Here is a 20,856-nt window from a genome sequence, read left to right as displayed (position 1 = left end):
ATACACCTTGGAGTAAAGTCAACTCAAAAACAGACCTATTGATGAGCACAACAATGGCATTGTTGAGGAGAACATGATTCTTAGAATAGTAGGCATTTCTAAAACCCACAATTGCCACCAAACTCTCTCTTTACTATCTCACATCTTAGTAAAACTAAATCAGGTCCTGATTAAAGTCCACTAATTAATTACCAGTTAAACAGTATTTGTCACTCAAAAAAAGGTAAATCAAGCTGAATATTAATCCATTTTGATAGTTATTCTCTTTCTTATTAGCAATTATGAGTTAACGATATGAATAAGTAATTACAAGAATGAAAAAAAAAATTGCAATAATGATAGAAAACATTAATTTAAAGCTACTTCAAATAAGGATGATAATCCCTAGACTTACGACTCTGAAGCCGATGCGCTTCTATAACCCTGCCACAAAGAAACAATATAAAATAATATCAGCCTTTTAGGTTGGGGCTAAGTGAATCATTTATGTGGACTAAAGCTCACATCAGTATTCGTAAATTCTGAAAATAACAGCAAATTGCAATGTGAAAGTAAGATTGAAGCATCATTATATGATAAAAACCATCATAAAAAATTAAGAAAAAATAATGGGACACATAATTGAAACAAAATTGATTATCAGGCACGAAGAAACCTACTTCAAGTCTGGTGATGAAAACAGGCTGCCCTTGTCTCTGCCCCGATAAGTTTCCCTGCATGCATTTTGATCATACACAAAATAAATAAATAAATAAGTAGATAAAAAAATCAATGACTGCACACTTGCTTTACATACAAAGTGAAGAACTGAGCTATTACTCAGTTCCATGGATAATTTTGAATATATTTGCTGACACTCCAAGAAAATATAAAATAGGCATTACAGAACCATAAATTATAAAATCATAAACCATTGCTCTAAAACAAATAATGGGAAGAATTTGATCACAATAACATATGACATTCTTTTGGATATATTGTTACAACATATGCATATGAAAGATGCATATGTGTATTACAATGTCTTGCCTATCAAAAAGAAGCCAAAAACCCTAACACATAAGGTGCATACAGAGGACTACCTAATCAGTCTGGAAAAAAAGAAAAGTAAAAAACAATAAGAAACAAAAACTAAACAGCAGTTAACACTCCAATCATGCCCACATAGTTAAGAAAAGACATTTTTCCTTTCCCAAAGGCTACAAATACCACAAGAACCAAGACTTAAGGAATGTGTCACTTTATATAGCTCAATCCTTCCAAACACTCTTTGATTCCTCTCATTCCATAAAGCTCTTGATAGAGCAAGGCAAAAACTAAGGCCGTTTCACTATCTCACAATGGAGAAGAATATGATTTGCTAACTCCTCTTCTTTTGCATTAACACCACCAATTCACCAATAAATTACCTCACGTACAATATTCTTCACAATCATTTTTTCTTACCAGAACCCCCTTAGCTGGTAACTCGAAGGATTGTGTTACAACTGTAACCTTTTTTGGCAGATGATAAAGGTTTTTCTGCATTTCTTCAATGTTGAACAGCATATTAGGTTATTTTGTTTCCTTTTGCTAGATAGATCAATGGAACTGTGGTAACAATGTACATTAGTATCAAATAAAAGTGAATTCCAGTCTTTTGACATGCAAGAAATAATGAATTGATTCCAATGGAGGAGAAATTATTTAGGTGTCTCAGTTGCATCTATGCCCCAGTGCATACACCTCACCTTGAATCATCCTAACTCTCCCTTGCAGTCATTTTTTTGCCCCCCATATAAATCCAATGATTATATAGTTCTGTTGGAGAATTGGTGCAATAATTCATGTTTCTTCTGTTGTTCAATTGACTTGATTTATGTCCTGTAATTAGGATTGATTGATTATCTGATTTATTACCTATAATTAATGGCTGATTTAGTGGAGTAATTCTAGGCCTAGAACAGAGTAGTTTCCTTTCTTTTTTCCCATGATAACACATTACAAATCGGTTGTAAATATATCTGATTAATACACAAGTATGATTCAAAAATCATTCTCTATTTTCATGATATCAGAGCCTTGTGCTCAGTTTTTATTTTTTATTTTTTATTTTTTTTGTTCCATCTACCAGCTCCAATTTTCAGTGTTTGTCCTAATTTTTTCCAGCCCTAATTGTTGGAATTGTTTGTGTTTTCTTTCAACCTACATTGTCAGTGTTGGTTCAAGGGACTGGTTCAAAACCCATTTTTTGGCGTCTATTGTTTCCTTGTTTGTGTCCTTCCCATTACAATAATCTTGTCCTATCTCCAATCAGCCCATGATAACAGAAAAATCTGATGCCTCTTCCATTACTACCCAAATAATCATAAACACTCAAAACCCAGTCCCAATCCCACGAGAATGCCAGATTATTCCAACCACATTTGAACTGAATATAGGCAATTACATAAGTGGTCATAGTTGGTAAAAACGTAAGTGAAGAGAAAAGGGAAATTGAGCCATTTACTTGGGTAGAGATGAGTATGGAAGACCCAAAATTCAATGCTTGGAATGAGGAAGATTCTCATATGATGTGTTGGTTATGGAACTCAATGTAGCCAGAGATCAGAAAAGCTTTTATGTTTCCTCTCTACATCAAGGGAGATTTGGGAGGCCGTCCATCAGGCTTATTCAAGGGTTAGAGATGCTGCTCAAATTTATGAACAGAAGGATAGATGGGCTTCTTGTAATCATAAGCAAAATTTAACAAACATAATTCTTCTTAAGGGTGTATAGGCTTTCTTCCAATCATCTAACCTACAAGAGATCCTTTATGGAACAAGGACTCAACTAAGGAGCTCAAGGATTCCCACCTAAATGAAGCCCCAAATGAGAAAGGGAACATTGTGCAGTCCAACAACCTAACAGGGAAGCTAACCTAAGCAAATGGTCTTAAATAACAATAACACCTAAGAAGGTGCTTCTATTTAAATTTACCTTAGGTACTGATATCCATCTAAATGCTAAAAGAATAAGCTTATCATTGCACAAATCCTCAAGTCAGCTCTGGAGAAGACTACAGTTTCATCTGTGAACTATAGGTATGGCCAATTAATAGAACTTCCACCCACCAAGAAACGGTCTAGAATGCCCCTTTTCTTGGCCCTGATCATCATTCTACTCAGCGCATGCACTACTACAGTAAAAAGAATAGAGGAAAGCAGGTCATGTTCTAAAATTAGCAGATATCCAAACCATATGATAACTACACACAACAAAAGGTGCTAGTTTGTGCACTGTTACGCTCTCCTAAATCCAATAGTAATGCAAACTTGCAAAGCAAAAGCAAGATTTAAAGAAGAATGCAAATACTGAAAGTTACATTATATGATAATTTAAATCAAGGACAAATTCTAAAACACCATCAAGTCTACCATCTGCAGTTGAATTAATACCCACTTACCTCCCAGACCTTTACATATTTGGACTGTGCTGTTTGCATAGCACCTGATGTCTGCTGTGGTAAGGGCATATTGTTCACACCAAGAGATGGCATTCCTGGTTGCACTTGTTGAGACATTCCTGGAGTAGGAATCATTGTGCCAGTTCCAGAAGATATACCTGATGGACCAAGACCACTCATCATGTTCTGGTTCATACCAATTCCACTTTGTACCATTTGTCCTCCAGGAAGATTCCCTTGGCTCATTCCAGGTACTGTTTGGCCCATACTAACACCTCCTTGAAGATTACTCAATGGTTGAGAAATGCCAAGGTTTGAGTTTACTGACATATTAGAAGTTGCTGAAGTGAACGAACCAAGAGCTGAGTTTTGTGCAACCTGTGCAGTTCCTGCTAGTGTCCCTGATCCAGTTATTGATGAGACAGCTGACTGCCCAGAGGAGAACACAGTTTGAGTGGCAGGCACAGATGATGCCATTCCACTGGATATCATATTTGACATATGCATAGCCATGGAAGTCCCACCCATTGACTGAAGTCCTATAGAAGTTCCCCCACTTAGGGCTGCAGAATGCATCACTTGCCGTGCTTGAGAGAGGTTGTTCAGAATGCTTACATTTGCTGCAGCGGGAACCACAGGACGTAAGGTCTGTGATATACCACTCACTATAGGTTTCAAATCTTGGACATTGTCACCATTTGAGATCATCTCCTGAGAAGTAGAAGATGGTGAAGAAGTCTGAAGGCTTGGAACTCCTTGAGAAGCAGCACGTGGGACAGATGGAATATGTGGAAAACCAGGTCCAGATGTGATGGAAGTTACCGTGCTTGGTTCCTGAGCAGATGTAAGAAATGTTCTTCAGTCATGACCATAAACACAATCCTAAAGATCAGAAAAATTGCAACGGAGCAAACGAGATTTATTTCCATCAAAAGGCCAAGAAAGCTAAAATAAATTTATGTTAAATGCAATTGGTATAAGCATCCAGTGCTGTTAAGTGTCAGATTCATTTAATTTCCAATGCTTAATACATGGAAACATGATAAAATAATCAAACTTACCTTTCCTTGCTTTCATGCACAGTGACAAATTGAAGAGTATATCTAAGATGGAATATCCAAAATGGGTTTAAGGTTAGTTATGATGAAATAGAAATTTGTTCATTTTCTTGATTGAACATACCTGTTGTCTGTTAGATACATATCATAAGAACATGTTAGACACATAGGTCATACCTACACTCTTTCCTTGTCATGTCCAACAGGGAATTCACAATCCTTGAAGCATTCATGTAAGGTTAAAATTAGAGAACAATTTAAGAATCTTACAACTTTTACAGTAGCAGTCGGGACAGCTCCAACAGCAATTGTTGGCCGGTTCATGATACCATTCACTGAGAAGGAAAGTAGAATGTAAGCACTCAACCAATGTAATAGATATATCAGCTGCAAAATTTAGAGTGTGGCAAATATAGAACATCTCACACATCATACCCAGAGGATTTCCTTTTCTTCCATTTTCCAACCAAGTTATTTTTTACCATTCTAGTGCATAAGATAATAGGGTTATGCAAACTATTCAATTTCAAGCATTAAGAACCTTTTCTCTAAGAGAGAGAGAGAGAGCTGAAATTACTAAATAAAAATATCGCTAACTGATATTGATTTATTGAGAGAGTGAGAGAGAGAGAACATACCAAACAGAATGGATTACATCATCTTAATTTTGCAATAAAGTACCAGCCCAGACATGTACCTTATCATTAGCCAAACCGGAACAAGAGCATAGGATGCTCCATTCCAACAAGGAGGTTAATATTTTCAGTTGCCCAACCTATTCTTGGAACTTTCTAAAGTAGATTGTGTCACCTAAAAATTCTTAAGAGCTATAGACAGAGACTAGTCTTAGTTTTTCCTTCCAGCCATACAGTCCTAAGGGAGTAAATTAATACCTCTCTGTAATCCTACAAAATTTTCTAAACTGAAAACCCCGCATCCAACAAAATGTAATTACTAGTGTAGGCTATTAGAGGCCAAGAATGTTACTAAAGCGTATGTCAAATTAGGAGTTGATTTTTCTTTCTACTGTCAAACTCCATCCAAATGTAATTTCTCTTACTGGTAGGTCTGATACTGAATCTCCTGGTGTTAATGAATAGCAAATAATAAGAAACTGCTAGCACTTCCAAACACAACAAGATTCCTCCTCTGTAGCTGGTTTCAGTTCCAAACTCAACAACATTCTCTTATTACACAGAATGACAGATTTGAGGCTGGATAGAACAAGCCAAGAATTTGAGTTTTGAATGGATAGCATGCCACAGAACTTAGTCACTAATCCATCATATTGTTTTTTTTCTTTGTTATATACAAAATCCAGTTAGGCAGTTAGCCAATGCGTTATACTGGGAAAAAAGGCAAAAGAACCTAAAAAATCATACAAGTATTAATATGTACTCAATAATCAAGATGGAGTCAAATCTTTCATGCAGGGAAAGGGATTAAAAATAGATCTAAAGAGTTCAATGCATAAACAACCTGATGGAATAGAAGCAGGAGGGGCCGCTGAAACCTGAGGAACTGAAGCTATATCCATTTTTACAGGACTCTGATTTGCTGTCATATTTGAAAGTCCAGGCCGACTTAAAGCAGCACGAGCCTCCATGAAACTATCTGAGATTAGAACCAGGAAATGAGGGTTTTTAACATTATCAACTGGTGGATCTGCTGCTCGGGGATTGCGCTTTCCCTACAGTGAACAAGCAATAAATTCAATAGCATGCCTTGCATTCAGTGTCCAGACATGTGTTAGTGCTTGTTTCTAAAAAATATGTGTGTGCATGAGTGTGTGTGTGTGTAAGAAGGATCATAAACACTCATAGTGGAAAAATAAACTTTAAAAAGGACTATAACAGAGGAACTTCATAAATAACATAAAAAAGAATGTGAAGAGTAAGGTGGTGTTTGTTTTTTTAGATTTTTGCTAAAAGCAATTTGTTTTCAAAATTTAGGTTTTTTGTTTTTCTACTTTTTCATGACTTATTATAAACTTTTTACTAAATAGAAAAAGCCAAAATATGTAGCTTTTTCTAAATAGAAAAAATAACATATTGGTTTTTCTTTACTTTTTAATACTTAATAGAAATAAAATACTACAAAAACAAACAACCTAATATTTAACACTATTAAGCATTAAGGTTCTATTTCGAATTAAGTAAAAAAACAAACACCACCTAAATGTCATATAAGCAATAACTCTAGAGAGAGAAATCAAACCAAATGTCCAAGGTCCATTACTTTTTTATTAATAAATCAGGCATTTGATTAATAAGTCAAGCATTTTAGGATACAAATACAAACTAGGCACCACATGAAGGAACTATCTGGAAACAACATCATAGAAGGCTTACTCTAATTAAAAATCTAGCCTTAGCCCCATAAGTATATACAACAAAATTGTGTAAATTCCCCAATGATTTTCAATTACTAATATTATGACTGGTGATCCTAAACACTAGGGAAGACTTATGCTATGTTTGGTTCCAGAAAAGTATAAACAAACAAAAAAAATGCTAAAAAAAATTATTTTCTCATGTTTAATTGTACTATGAAAAATACAAATTAAAATCATATATAATTGAATTAGTTAGAAAACTTATGCATCTTTAAATATTTAATTTTTATATAAAATTGTTAAAATAAGTTAAATGAGTTTGAGGTAATATACAAAAATAATTTATTGACTTTAAATCTATTTTCTATTTGCCCTCACTTTTTTTTTCCTTCTACTTTTCATCTTTCTTTTCTTTCCTTTGTATTTTCCCTCAAATTTTATGAGAACCAAACAAAACCTTACTCTTTATTTTTGTGAATAAAGATGTACAATGCTCTGGATATAATATAAGGGACGAACTCTCCTTCACATGTCAGGTTGATAAGGATTATACTCTTCATTGAGTTCCAACCAAAGGTTTTAAAAGTGAAATTATAACCTGTTGAGAGAAAGAGAGAAGAAAACCTTGATTCTCATTCATGTAATCTACTTACAATTGAGAAAATATATATATACAAGGCTAGGAGTCCTAACTACCATACATGTGACCTATATTAAAAAAAGGAAAGATTGTACACTATAAATTCATTATATTCAACACTCCCCCTCAAGCTGGAACATATACGTCATATGCACCAAGCTTGTTACAAATGTATTTAATCTTAGGACCTCTGAGAGATTTAGTGAAAATATCTACTAGTTGATCATTTGAATTAACAAAACTTGTAGCAACACATCCTGATGCGATCTTCTCTCTAATGAAGTGACAGTCAACTTCAATATGTTTGGTCCTTTCATGAAAGACTGGATTGGATGCAATATGTAATGCGGCCTGGTTATCACAGATGAGTTTCATCTGTTCATCCTTTCCAAATCTCAACTCTCGAAGAAGATGTCTCAACCATATGAGTTCACACGTTGCCAAAGCCATAGCTCGATACTCATCTTCAGCACTAGATCTGGCCACTACATCTTGTTTCTTACTCTTCCAAGATATTAGATTACTTCCAATAAAAACACGATACCCTGAAGTGGAACGTCTATCTGTGGGTGAGCCAGCCCAATCTGCATCTGTTTAACCAACAACCTGAGTATGATCTCTGTTCTCGTACAACACACCTTGGCCTGGTGTACTTTTTTTTTTTTTTTTTTTGGAAACGACAAAGGCATATATTGATAAAAAAGAAAGTACAAGAGAAGGATGAGGAATCCTCCCACCAAAGAAAAACAAAACTACAATGAAACAAATGCGAGAAAATACAAAGTAGATACAGGCAACTGCTATGAGTTAGGCCACCCCAATGGAATTGCACGCCGCTAACCAGGCCTAGTGTACTTTTGATATATCGAAGAATGCGGATTACGGCATCCCAATGGCTATCACATGGTGACTGTAGGAATTGACTAACAACACTCACAGGAAAAGAAATGTCTGGACGAGTAATGGTGAGATAGTTCAATTTACCTATGAGCCGTCGATATCTCCCAGGGTCTCCTAAAGGTTCCCCCTGTCCTGATACAAGTTTGACATTCGAATCCATAGGTGTGTCTATCGGTTTACAGTCTAACATACCAGTTCCTTCCAGGATGTCTGAAGCATACTTCCTTTGGGAAAGGACCACACCGGAACTGAATTGAGCTATCTAAATTCCCAAGAAATACTTGAGTTTCCCCAAGTCTTTGGTCTGAAAGTAGGTAAAAAGATGTTGTTTTAGTTTCTGAATACCATCCTGATCACTACCTGTAATGACGATGTCGTCCACATAAACAACCAGATAAATACACTGCCCCAAGGAGTTATGATGATAGAAAACTGAATGGTCTATTGTAATGCGAAGCATGCCAAACTCTTGAATAACAGAACTAAAACGGTCAAACCATGCTCGAGGAGATTGTTTCAAGCCATATAGAGAACGGCGTAACCTGCACACTAAACCAGACTCCCCCTGAGCAACAAAACCAGGAGGTTGCTCCATATAAACTTCCTCGGCAAGATCACCATGAAGGAAGACATTTTTAATATCCAATTAATAAAGAGGCCAAGAACACATAGCAACCATGGAGAGAAGCAAGCGGACAAAAGCAATCTTGGCAACAGGGGAGAATGTATCACCATAATCAGAACCATAAACCTGAGTATAGCCTTTAGCAACTAAGCGGGCCTTAAGGCGATCAACCTGACCATCAGGACCAACCTTAACTGCATAGACCCAACGACAGCCAACTGTAGATTTACCAGAGGGTAAAACAACAAGATCCCAAGTGCCATTAGAGTGCAGAGCATCCATTTCATCCACCATTGCCTGTCGCCAGCCTAGATGGGAAAGAGCTTCATGGGTGCTCTTTGGAAGAGAAACAGAGGATATAGCAAAAACAAAAGCAGAATAGGGTGAAGATAATCGATGATAACTCAAAAAATTGTAAATAAGATGAGGATTACGAGTAGAGCGAGTACCTTTCCGAATAGCAATGGGTAAATCATCAGGAGAAGGCAGAGTCGGGGCAGGAAAAGCCGAAGGGATAGGAAGTGAGTCAGCAGGTGCCTCAGCAAAAGGGAGAGGAGCAGCGACACGAGGGCGACAATGATAAACCTGAAGTGGTCGAGGAGGCACAACATCAGATGGGGAGACAATGGGAATGGGCAAGACTTCAGAAACAGGAAGAGACTCAGAAGTGGTGGAAAAGAATGGTGAGTCCTCAAAGAAAGTGACATCAGCGGAGATAAAGTATCGATGAGTCTCGAAGGAATAACAACGATAACCCTTCTGAGGTCTGGAATATCCCAAGAAGAGGCACTTCATGGCTTTGGCGGAAAGCTTGTCTTGTCCAGGAGTGAGAATATGAACAAAGCAAGTACAACCAAAGACACGAGGAGGAAGGAAATAAAGTGGTTGGTCAGGGAAGAGAAGGAAATGAGGAATCTGATCATGTAAAACAGAGGAGGGCATACGATTAATCAAATAACAAGCGGTAAGAACAGCGTCCCCCCAAAAACGAAAAGGAACATTACTATGAAGGAGGATAGTACGAGCTATCTCAACAAGATATCGATTCTTGCGTTCAGCTACCCCATTTTGTTGAGGAGTATGAGCACAAGAAGACTGATGAAGAATCCCATGATGAGACATAAATGAAGTAAATGGGGCTAAAAAATATTCCCTGGCATTATCACTGCGTAACACACGAATAGAAATATTGAACTGGGTCTGGATTTCAGCATAAAATTTCTGGAAAATAGAGAATAACTCAGCTCGATTTTTCATTAAAAATAACCAAGTACATCAAGAATAGTCATCAATGAAAGTGACAAAATACGGAAATTCTAAAGTAGACGCAGTCCGACAAGGACCCCAAACATCAGTGTGGACAAGCTCAAAAGGAGACTTTGCCCGATTATTCAAACGCTTTGGGAACGAGACACGAGTATGTTTCCCAAGCTGACATGACTCACACGAAAGCGACGACAAAGTGGAAAAACGAGGGACCATCTTCTGGGACTTGGAGAGACTAGGGTAGCCCAAACGACTGTGAATGAGGAGAGAAGCATCAATGGAAATGCAAACTGCAGGAGATGAATCCAAGGTGAGGTGATAGAGGCCTTAAGACTCACGTCCTATGCCAATCGTCTTCCCCGTACTCCGGTCCTGAAAGGTCACAAATTTATCAGAAAAGGTAATAGAGCAATTAAGAGTACGAGTGATTTTGCTGATGGAAATAAGATTAAAAAGACATTCAGGAGTATAAAGGACAGAAGTGAGAGGTAGAGAAGGCAAAGGAAGGGTCAAACCAATACCTTTAGCTACAGTTTGAGAACCATTAGCTAAGGTAACAGTAGGTAAAGCAGAAGTAGTAGTAATAGAGGAGAAAAGATCTTTATTACCAGATAAGTGATCAGAAGCTCCAGAATCTAGAATCCAGGGTCCAAGAGAAGATGTGTGAGTAAGGCAAGCAGAAGCATTACCAAGCTGGGCAATAGAGGCAATAGAAGCCTGAGATGCCTGAGATGCGGAGGAGCTCGGAGGCTGAGGCAGCTGAGAATCAGAGGACTGGGCCACATGGACAGTGTGAGGAGGCCGTCCATGTAACTGATAGCAACGATCGCGAGTGTGGCCAAGTTTATTGCAATAGGTGCAATGAGGACGTTGGCCTCTACCTCGGTTACCACTGCGTCCTCCTCGAGAGGTAGTGTGAGAAACTAACACAGAAGAATCTGAAATGCTATCAGATGGCAAAGTCTGAGTGGACAAGATACGAAGGAGGCGAGCAAACACATCATCCAAGGACGGAACTGATGAACTACCAAGAATTTGATCGCGGACAGGCTCATGATCAGGACGGAGGCCAATAAGAGTAAGGACCATGAAGAACTTATCAAGCTATGTTTGTTGAGCCCCAATATCAGGAGTAAGAGGCATCACAGTCAAGAACTCCTCCTTAAGAGAGGCAATCTGGCCAATATAAGTAGATAGATCCAAGTCTTGTTGGTTGATATGGACAATAGCAGAAGCCACCTTATAAAGACGTTGGATATCATTCGTGTATAATCCTTTGGCCTGAGTCCAAAATTTAAAACAAGTTTTGTAGGCCCGAAGATGAAGAAGGATCTTGGGATCAACTGATTGTCATAATACACTACATAACTGGGCATCTATCTTTCTCCACTGTACGCGCTCAACCTCAGGGATATCTGCCTCCTGTGTAACCAAGTGATCCTCATATCCTTGTCCCATAAACCAAAGTTCAACAGAGGCAGACCAAGAAAGATAATTTTCACTGCCAACCAATTTCTCCGAAGTAATCATAGGAGATCCAGATATGACAGAGGAAAAAATGGAAGTTTTAGTAGTCATATCCACTTATCTGGAGAATGAAGTATATTTGGATCGAAGAGAGCCCTAATACGGCTTCAAATGCGGTTGAAGAAGGAAAAACCGAAGAATCGCCCATGTGAGAGACCAAATAGAAAAGAAAAACAACCGTGGCACCACCGGAAAGGTAGAAGAACACTTCCCAAGGCACGTGCAGGGATTAGGGTTGAGAAAAAATAGCCGGAGGACGCCGAAAAAACTGTTCGGAGGGCCGACGAAGGCAAAAGAACCCCAAAAGAGGCACGTGCAGGGCTCGGATGGCAGAAACATGTATGAAGGGTGGCTAGTCGGCGTCAGGCGAGGCTGGAGGAGGAAGCACGTCGCCGGAAAGTGGCTCACGTGCCCTCACGCGCCGACGTGAGATGCAGTTGCCGGCCGGAAAAACGCGCGTGGCCGGCGCGTGGGTGGTTTTCTGGCTCCGGTGCTTTGGGAAAAATTGGAGATCTCCTCCAGGCGCTCCTTGCGGTGTTGGAAAAAGACGTCGCCGGAAAAGTCGCCGACAGTGAATGTTTTCTGACGACAATTCAACCGACCGGAAAGCTTTGGGGTCTAGGGAAGGTGACCGGAATAAAACACGGTCACGGGAAGGTTTCCCGGAATTGATGACACAGGGAAACTGGAAAGAATTAGGTTTTCTCCCTTGGTGCTGATACCATGTTGAGAGAGAGAGAGAAGAAAACTTTGATTCTCATTCATGTAATCTACTTACAATTGAGAAAATATATATATACAAGGCTAGGAGTCCTAACTACCATACATGTGACCTATATTAAAAAAAGGAAAGATTGTACACTATAAATTCATTATATTCAACATAACCTATGCATTCCAAAAAAACAAGGCTAGATGTTGACAACATGTCAAACCATTTCTTTTATTTGATTTTATTTTTTCTTCTTTCTTTTCTTTTATTTCTTGATCAATTAAATCAAGGGAGTGCATTTGTGTGTGTGGTTGGGGATTGGAGGTTGGGTTGGGGAGTCGGGGGAGGGTGAGGGTGGGTTGGGTTAGGGTGTGAACAGGATGGGTGCACCAAGGGGAAAGGGTAATGTCTATTTAGGGTCAAGTTGAAAGCACTGAGCATAAGAAAACAAGCATAAATATTTGAAAAGGTAAGTCACAAAAGGATAAATGTACTTTCCAAATGTTTGGCATTATGCCATCATTTGTGTGCTTAAAGCATGATCTACAATAGTCTAATAATATAAGTCACAAGACTCACAACCCTTTCCAACATTCCCTCCTGCATCAACATTCTTTGAGGACTGATTTTTAAACTTATTTTTTATCAGAAACAAAACCAATTCATTTCTATTAATTAGAAAGGTCAATAAGGAAGTGCAATCCTTCTATGGTATACGAAATCTGATCAAGAACAAGGAGAAAAGCTCCACAAAGAAAAGAAATATGAGTTGCACACTTGAGGAAGAAACAAAAAGAACTCCAAAAAAAAAAACCAAATATTAACTAATTACAATTCAAGGAGGCAAAATATCACCTACAAAAAGACTGATTTGTAATATTGCTGGTGTATGGTATGACCATCATACAGTATAACCATATAAAGCTATGAATCTGTTATTAGAACTTAATTATCATAGTCCGAGATCGCACCCAATGTTGAACAAAGCTCAAGAAAGTAATTTGTAAAATAAATATAAGTTCACATTGTGCTATGGGTACAGTTTTTACAAGAGAAATAGCAGCAATACAAACAAGTAATATTTTTCTTTGATGGATAGCACAAATAAATAATAAGCAGAACCAAATCTTACCGCATTATAAATTGATTTTAGTTTCGGAAGCTGTTTTGGACAAATGACTGACAAAGAAACAGAGCACTGCAAGGAAAGAGAAGGAAAGGCAACTGGTGATATGTAAGAAGCCAAAGAGAATGTCATCAGTAAAGTAGGAAAATAAAACCCTATATGACCACCTGAGCAAATGATTTAGCAACTGCCTCTGCATCAGAAAGACGACTTTCTGTTTGTGATTCAATGCTCTCATTCTGTTCCATGTTTTGCATTTGTGGTTGATAAACTGGTGTGGGCAAGGGATAAGGGTTATTTGCAGCTACTAGAATGCAATGTCGTTGTCCATCCACATTTTGTTGGGTTTGGCTTCCATTTGCAGCAACAGAGAACATCTGAACCATGCAAGAGAAAAATGGTAAACATTGGCTTAACATGTTCATAAGAAACATGGCTGCCAATGCCAAGCAGCTTATGTGCTTTATTGTTGTGGAGATCCTAGGATAAAACTGTTGAAATCAAAGTAAATTTTTTTGTTGAAGAGATCCAAGATGGTCTCAATCTCATTACATCATTTTATGCTCGACATGGTTGTCTCTGCTTTAGAATAGGTAAACCAGTCATAAGTTTAACCAAAATCTCAATACTACATGATTATACCAAAAGCATAATAAATCATGTTGACATAATACATAAACATTTAAAACGGTGGCCTTTTAGATATTCCAAAACATGAAATCATTGCCAGTTTTCCATTGCATTTGAAGAAGATCTGCCCTTCACAGAAACTGTAGATTTGACATGATCATGAATCATGATATAGTAACTTCATTTTCATGTTTTAGCATACACATGAGAACAAGAAATGCATAAAAACTGCAACCATCATTTTTTATTTTTTTTGATAGGCAAAAGAAAATTTTATTTAAAAACACCAATCAAAAAGGTAGGACCCAACACATAAAAGGTATACAAAGAACACTAAAGGGCTAGAAATAGAAAAGGTAAATACATTAGTGCAACCCACCCAATCCACAAAATCTATCATGGATGGGCAACCATGCTCCCACACAAAATCATAACCAAAGAAAGAACATTCAGATAAAAGAATCTCTTAGTGATTGAATCTACCACTCCAAGCTTTCAGAAGTTTTTTGGTTTCCGTCCCACCAAATAATTCAGTAAAACAGAACAGACTAACCTCTATGCCTTTCTTCCATTTTTCCCAACAAAACCCCTGTGCCCTCATAAAAGCACCTCTTCCACAGTATAAGGCAGAACCAGTACCAGATTAAAAAGTGAAAATAATAAGTGCAATAAACAATGCGCTACACAATAGTGAAGGACATGATTTGTTGATTCCTCATCACTCTTGCACAATCAAGAGTGAATAGCTAGAGCCCAACCTCTTCGTTTTGGCTAGTGTAAAGTCATAGATTTTTTTCCCAAACTAAAAACTCACCTTTGGAAAGAATCTAAAAACCTCAAACTTCTTGGACTAAAAAGGGACCTTGAGAAACCAGTTTCAAAGAACTATAATAGGATTTGTAGAGAACAAATTGGGGACCCATACATGCCCATTGCCTACTAATATAAGTAGCCTCTCTGGGAATCACTCATATACCCTTTGGCCCAGCTTCTCCCAATGACTTAGGGCTGGGAACCCCTAGCTGCTCCCCGCGCCGGAGGAGAGGAACCCCCGCTAAGAGCCCCCAGCTGGAAGCGCCGTCCCATTTGGAAGTAACGTCGGCAAATGACCTCCCCCCCTCTGTCGAAGGCCGCAATCCTCAAGGTATGCTCTCGCCCCTCCACCCCCCTTGAGTGGGATGCTTTCTTCTCCTTCTTCTACTCCATTCTTGGTTACGGGATCCGAGAGGGAAAGGGGATGCTCTGGACAGACGGATCTGATGTCACGAGAGACTGAAGAGACGCCGATTCATCTGTCCTTGATGCTTAGAGATGGGTCGACAGTGGTCCTGAGGCCCGACCCCCCAAACTTTGCGGCGAAGCAGAAGGACCAGACAGCTTCCTCCCCGTGCGAAGAAGTATGGTCAGAGGAGGAGATTTCCAATCTCTTTCATTTTAGCAAAGTCTTGGGAATGCCTGTCGAAGGATACGAGGTTGAAATTCTGAATTTACTTAAGAAATTGAAGCTGAGGACGGGAAATAGCACCCTTTGCAAGCGACGAAAGAAGAAAAAATCTTGCACCACCCGTTTCGAAAGAGAGTTAAAAAGGTTGGAATGTTCTGTTAGCTACGGGGAGACTTCAGGAATAGCTAAAAAGTCCGGCTAGAATTCCTAGGATTTGGTTCCAGTTGACTAATGAGAATTAAAATTCTCTGTTGGAATGTTCGTGGGCTTAATGACTCTGAGAAAAGAAAGTTGATCAAGGGCGTGGTAAGGAACCAAAAACCAGATTTGGTTTGCCATTTGGAGACGAAGGTGAAAGAAATGTCTCAGCAAATGGTCAACAGTGTGGGTATAGGAAGATTTCTTAATTGGGCTTCTGTGGATGCTAGGGGTGCGGCAGGAGGTCTTCTGCTCCTCTGGGACAACAGAGTCTTGGAGAACTTGGAGGTAGAAAGCAGGGGGTACTCTATCTCTATCAGTTTCAGAAACTGTGTCGATGGTTTCACTTGGATTTTTTCTGGGGTATATGGGCCAGTGATTAGCAGTGAAAAGGAGGATTTTTGGGAGGAACTTAGTGCCATCTGTGGCCTCTAGGAGGACCCCTAGTGCTTAGGAGGGGACTTCAATGCTGTTAGATTCCCAGAGGAAAGAAGGAACTCCCCTAGGCTCACATCTGAAATGAGAAGATTCTAAGAGGTTATAGGGGAACTGGGGCTAAAGGACCTCCCTTTGGCTGGAGGCCCTTTCACTTGGATAGGGGGTTTGAACTCTCAAGCTGCCTCTAGACTGGACCGTTTTCTGTTTTCGGACCAGTGGGAAGACCATTTCTCCGCCATCACCCAAGCTGCTCTCCCTCGTTTGATTTCTGACCATAGTCCTATAGTCCTTCAAGCAGGAGGATTCTCCTCAGGCAAAAGCCCTTTCCGTTTTAAAAATATGTGGCTAAAAATTGATGGTTTCCAAGACCTAGTTCGAAACTGGTGGAATGGGTATTCTGTTGAAGGTTATAGTAGCCACTGCATTGCCAAGAAACTCAAAGCGCTCAAGAAGGACTTGAAGAACTGGAATAAGGAGGTGATAGGCAATGTCTCTCTCAATAGAGCAGAAGCCTTCTCTCGCCTGCAGCGATGGGAGACCAGGGAGAATGACAGCCCCCTCACTGCTAGTGAAGTAGAGGCTAAAAATCTGGCTCTTGAGGACTATAAGAAATGGGCTCTTTTGGAAGAAACTTCTTGGAGACAGAAGTCAAGAGAAATTTGGCTAAAAGAAGGCGACAAGAACACCAAATTCTTCCACAAAATGGCCAATGCTAGGGCAAGGAAGAACTTCCTGTCTAAAATTAGAATAAATGAGGTCACTCTCTCTTCTAGTGATGACTTAAAAGAGGGCGTTTGTAGGCCTATAAATCTCTCCTCTCAGAACCAGGGGATTGGAGGCCTAAAATCAACGGCCTTAACTTCAAGGAGTTGGGAGAAGGCTTGGCCAACAGCCTAGAAGTTGAGTTTTCTGAGGAGGAAATCTTTGCAGCCCTAAGCAGCTGCTGTGGCGACAAAGCTCCAAGCCCGGACGGCTTTACAATGGCCTTTTGGTTGTTTTGCTGGGATGTTGTTAAATCAGAAATTTTGGAGCTCTTCAGAGAGTTTCACCTCCATGGGACCTTCCAGAGAAGTTTGAACTCCACGTTTCTTTTGCTCATTCCCAAAAAGGAAGGGGCTGAAGACCTAAGAGATTTCAGACCAATCAGCCTGGTAGGGAGTGTATACAAATTACTAGCCAAAGTCCTTGCTAATAGGCTGAAATCAGTGATGGGAGAGGTGATTTCTGATTCTCAGCAAGCCTTCGTCCATGGGAGACAGATTCTAGACGTTGTTCTTATTGCCAACGAAGCCCTTGATTCTAGATTAAAAGACAACGCGCGGGCCTCCTCCTTAAATTGGACATTGAGAAGGCTTTTGACCATGTCAATTGGAACTTTCTCATGGATGTGATGTCTAGAATGGGATTTGGGCACAAATGGATAAATTGGATGAAATGGTGCTGGTCCACGGCCACATTCTCGATCCTCATCAATGGGTGCCCCACGGGCTTCTTCCGTAGTTCTAGGGGATTAAGGCAAGGTGACCCTCTCTCCCCCTACCTCTTTCTTTTTGCCATGGAAGCTCTTAGCCAATTGTTGTCACATGCAAGAAATGAGGGCTTTATTTCTGGCTTCAAAGTGGGAGGAAGAGGTAGAGAAGGGCTGATCGTTTCCCATCTCCTGTTCGCCGATGATACCTTAATCTTCTGCGACGCCGATGCAGTCCAGTTGCAATACCTTAGCTGGACCTTCATGTGGTTTGAGGCGATTTCAAGACTAAAAGTCAATCTGAGCAAGTCTGAGGCCATCCCAGTGGGGGAATGTCCCCCCATGGAATCCCTCATCTCAATTTTGGGATGTAAGATTGGATGTTTACCTACTTCCTACCTAGGTCTTCCCCTTGGAGCCCCCTACAAATCCACTAGTGCGTGGGATGCAGTGGAAGAAAGATTCAGGAAAAGATTGTCTCTCTGGAAAAGACAATTCCTTTCCAAAGGTGGTCATCTAACCTTATTAAAAAGCACCCTCTCTAGCCTCCCAACCTACTTTCTTTCTCTCTTTGTGATCCCCAAGAGAGATTGTGCAAGACTTGAAAAAATCCAAAGGGATTTCTTATGGGGTGGGGGCGCTTTAGAAAACAAACCTCACTTGGTGTGTTGGAAGGTTATTTGTGCCGCTAAAAAGGATGGAGGCTTGGGCATCCGCAACCTAGCTATTTTTAATAAGGCCCTTCTTGGTAAGTGGTTGTGGAGATTTGCCAATGAGAACAAGTCCCTTTGGAAGCAAATTATCTCTAGTAAATACGACCTTCAGGATGGGGGATGGTGCTCCAAAGGTGTTAGAGATCGTTATGGGGTGGGTGTTTGGAAGGCCATCAGAAACGGGTGGGAAAACTTTCAATCTCACTCCCGCTTCCTTGTAGGGGATGGCACCAGAGTGAAGTTTTGGAAGGACTTGTGGTGTGAAAATCAATCTCTGGAAGAAGCTTTTCCCATCTTATTTAATCTCTCAGTCAACAAAGAAGGCTTGGTTGCTGAGGCCTGGGAGGAAGATGGAGCTGGGGGTAGCTGGGGACCTCATTTTAACAGACACCTCGATGATTGGGAGGTGGGGGAAGTGGAAAACTTATTAAGCAAGCTTCATCCTTTGACTATTAGAAGAGGTGTGGATGACTTGCTCAGGTGGAAAGCAAATAAGAATGGGACCTTCTCTGTTAAGTGTTTTTATAGCTCACTCTCAATGGGCATCAACCATCCCTTCCCAGCTAGTACTATCTGGACGTCTTGGGCTCCAACCAGGGCTAGTTTCTTTGGTTGGGAGGCGGCTTGGAACAGACTACTCACCATTGATCGCCTAAAGAGATTTGGGTGGAACATCCCCAACAGGTGCTTCTTGTGTAAAAATGAGGAGGAATCTATTGATCACCTTCTCCTGTTTTGTGAGAAGGCCAGAATGTTATGGTATCTAACCTTCTCCCTTTTTGGGGTGCAATGGGTGATGCACTCCTCTGTGAAAAGGAATCTCCTGGGATGGTATGGATCTTTTGTGGGCAAGAAAAGGGAGAAAGCATGGAAAACTGCCCCCCTTTGCCGAATGTGGACTATTTGGAAAGAAAGGAATAGAAGAGCCTTCGATGATGTGGAAAGAAACGACCAAGATATCAAATCCATTTTTTTGTACACTTTTGTGAATTGGGCTAGGGTGTATATTGAGGATCATACTTTATCGTTGTTTGATTTTGTAAATTGGTTAGCCACCAAGTAAGGGTCAGAACCTTTTGTTTCTTGATCCTTTGTATCTTGGTATACTTCGTGTATACTCTCTTTAGCCTTTTTGGCTTTTAATGAATTTCCTTTATCTATCAAAAAAAAAAAAAAGTGGGTTAGGAGAAAGCCAAGTTCCAATTATCCTCTTGCTTACGCCTTTTTTCATTTATTCACTTTGATGTTTGATGTTCTTTTAGCGATGAAGGTTGAAGAGTTTGAAGTGGAGAAAAAGTCTTTCCAGGTAAAGTTTGAAGGTTCCAATGGGGGAACTTGGATTTCAATAACAGAAAGGAGCCGAGGGTTTGTTGTCTCAATAGGATTTGGAAAGGAGGAGGTGGAATGGTTGACGGAGCATTTGAAGAAAGCTGTGGAGTTGGAGGCTTCCAAGGGATTTATACGAAAGATTAGGGGTAAGACTAGGACTTACTTGATGGAGATTTGTTTCAATAGTAGAGGGCGTTTCATGAAAATTACAGAATTTGTCACAAAAAGGAAACCATTAATCCTTGTCGTTCCCGAGGGTGTTAAAGGCAATGGATGGGAAGCCCTTAGGATGGCGATTTCTTCAATGCAAGTTTATTCTAATCAAGCTAGAAGAGTTTCGAAGGAAACGTTTGAAGATGCTCAAGCGAGTAAGGACATTTACAGAGGATGTCGGTCTTACGCAAAAGTGGTTGCAGAGGATGGACCTAGGAATGGAGCTCAGTTGTCAGTTGGAAAATGGGCCAGAGCTTTAATTTGTGAATGCAAAGAAAAAACTCAAGATTGGGTTCACATAGGAAAAGCTATTGCGAGGATGATGGGTATGAAAGGAATGGTGTTTGTAACCCCCATTTCCGCTTTCAAGGGGTGTTTCTTTGTGGATTCTGTAAGGAGTGTTGAATGGTTCCAAGATCAGGGAAGATTATTAGTGAGAGGAAAGTCTATTCTCCTGAGGAGATGGTCGCCAAGAGAAAATATGGTTGTTGTTGGAAAATTCAGAAAGGGCTGGTTAGAACTAAAAGGCATTCCTTTTCACTTGTGGGATGAAGATCAATTGAAATTCATTATGAAGAAGTGGGGGAGGGTAACGAAGGTGCGGTTCCCTCTGGTCCGTCCCCGGGTCTCTTGTCACTTAAGATGAAACTTCAACTTTTTCCGGTATACCGCTCCGCAAGCACAGGAATCTTTGAAGCTTGTAGACTTGTCAAAGTGAAGCTGTGGGTGGAGATGCTTCCAAATGTCATGCTACCAGCGCTGCTAGAGGTGGAAGATGGGGTCTGGACATTCACAGTCACAGTTATAGTC

At 39.9% G+C, this 20,856-nt stretch overlaps 1 protein-coding gene across 1 annotated transcript in view; it reads right to left on the bottom strand.

Annotated features, from left to right (window-relative positions):
• LOC117915753 (mediator of RNA polymerase II transcription subunit 25) overlaps nucleotides 1-20,856 on the bottom strand; it is a 70,459-nt gene that overhangs the window by 17,062 nt on the left and 32,541 nt on the right. Inside the window, exons 5-11 of the mRNA XM_034831436.1 lie at nucleotides 13,781-13,990; nucleotides 13,620-13,685; nucleotides 5,962-6,172; nucleotides 4,753-4,817; nucleotides 3,425-4,258; nucleotides 660-713; nucleotides 395-423 (exon numbers count right to left, since the gene is read on the bottom strand). Coding sequence (XP_034687327.1) covers nucleotides 395-423; nucleotides 660-713; nucleotides 3,425-4,258; nucleotides 4,753-4,817; nucleotides 5,962-6,172; nucleotides 13,620-13,685; nucleotides 13,781-13,990 — 1,469 coding nt within the window. The remainder of the gene's footprint in view (nucleotides 1-394; nucleotides 424-659; nucleotides 714-3,424; nucleotides 4,259-4,752; nucleotides 4,818-5,961; nucleotides 6,173-13,619; nucleotides 13,686-13,780; nucleotides 13,991-20,856) is intronic.

The sequence above is a fragment of the Vitis riparia genome, chromosome 1 (genome assembly GCF_004353265.1).
Source record: "Vitis riparia cultivar Riparia Gloire de Montpellier isolate 1030 chromosome 1, EGFV_Vit.rip_1.0, whole genome shotgun sequence".
NCBI classification, from domain to species: domain Eukaryota; kingdom Viridiplantae; phylum Streptophyta; class Magnoliopsida; order Vitales; family Vitaceae; genus Vitis; species Vitis riparia.
Note: the sequence above shows the minus strand (reverse complement) of the source record. Positions and strands in the feature narration are given on the sequence as shown.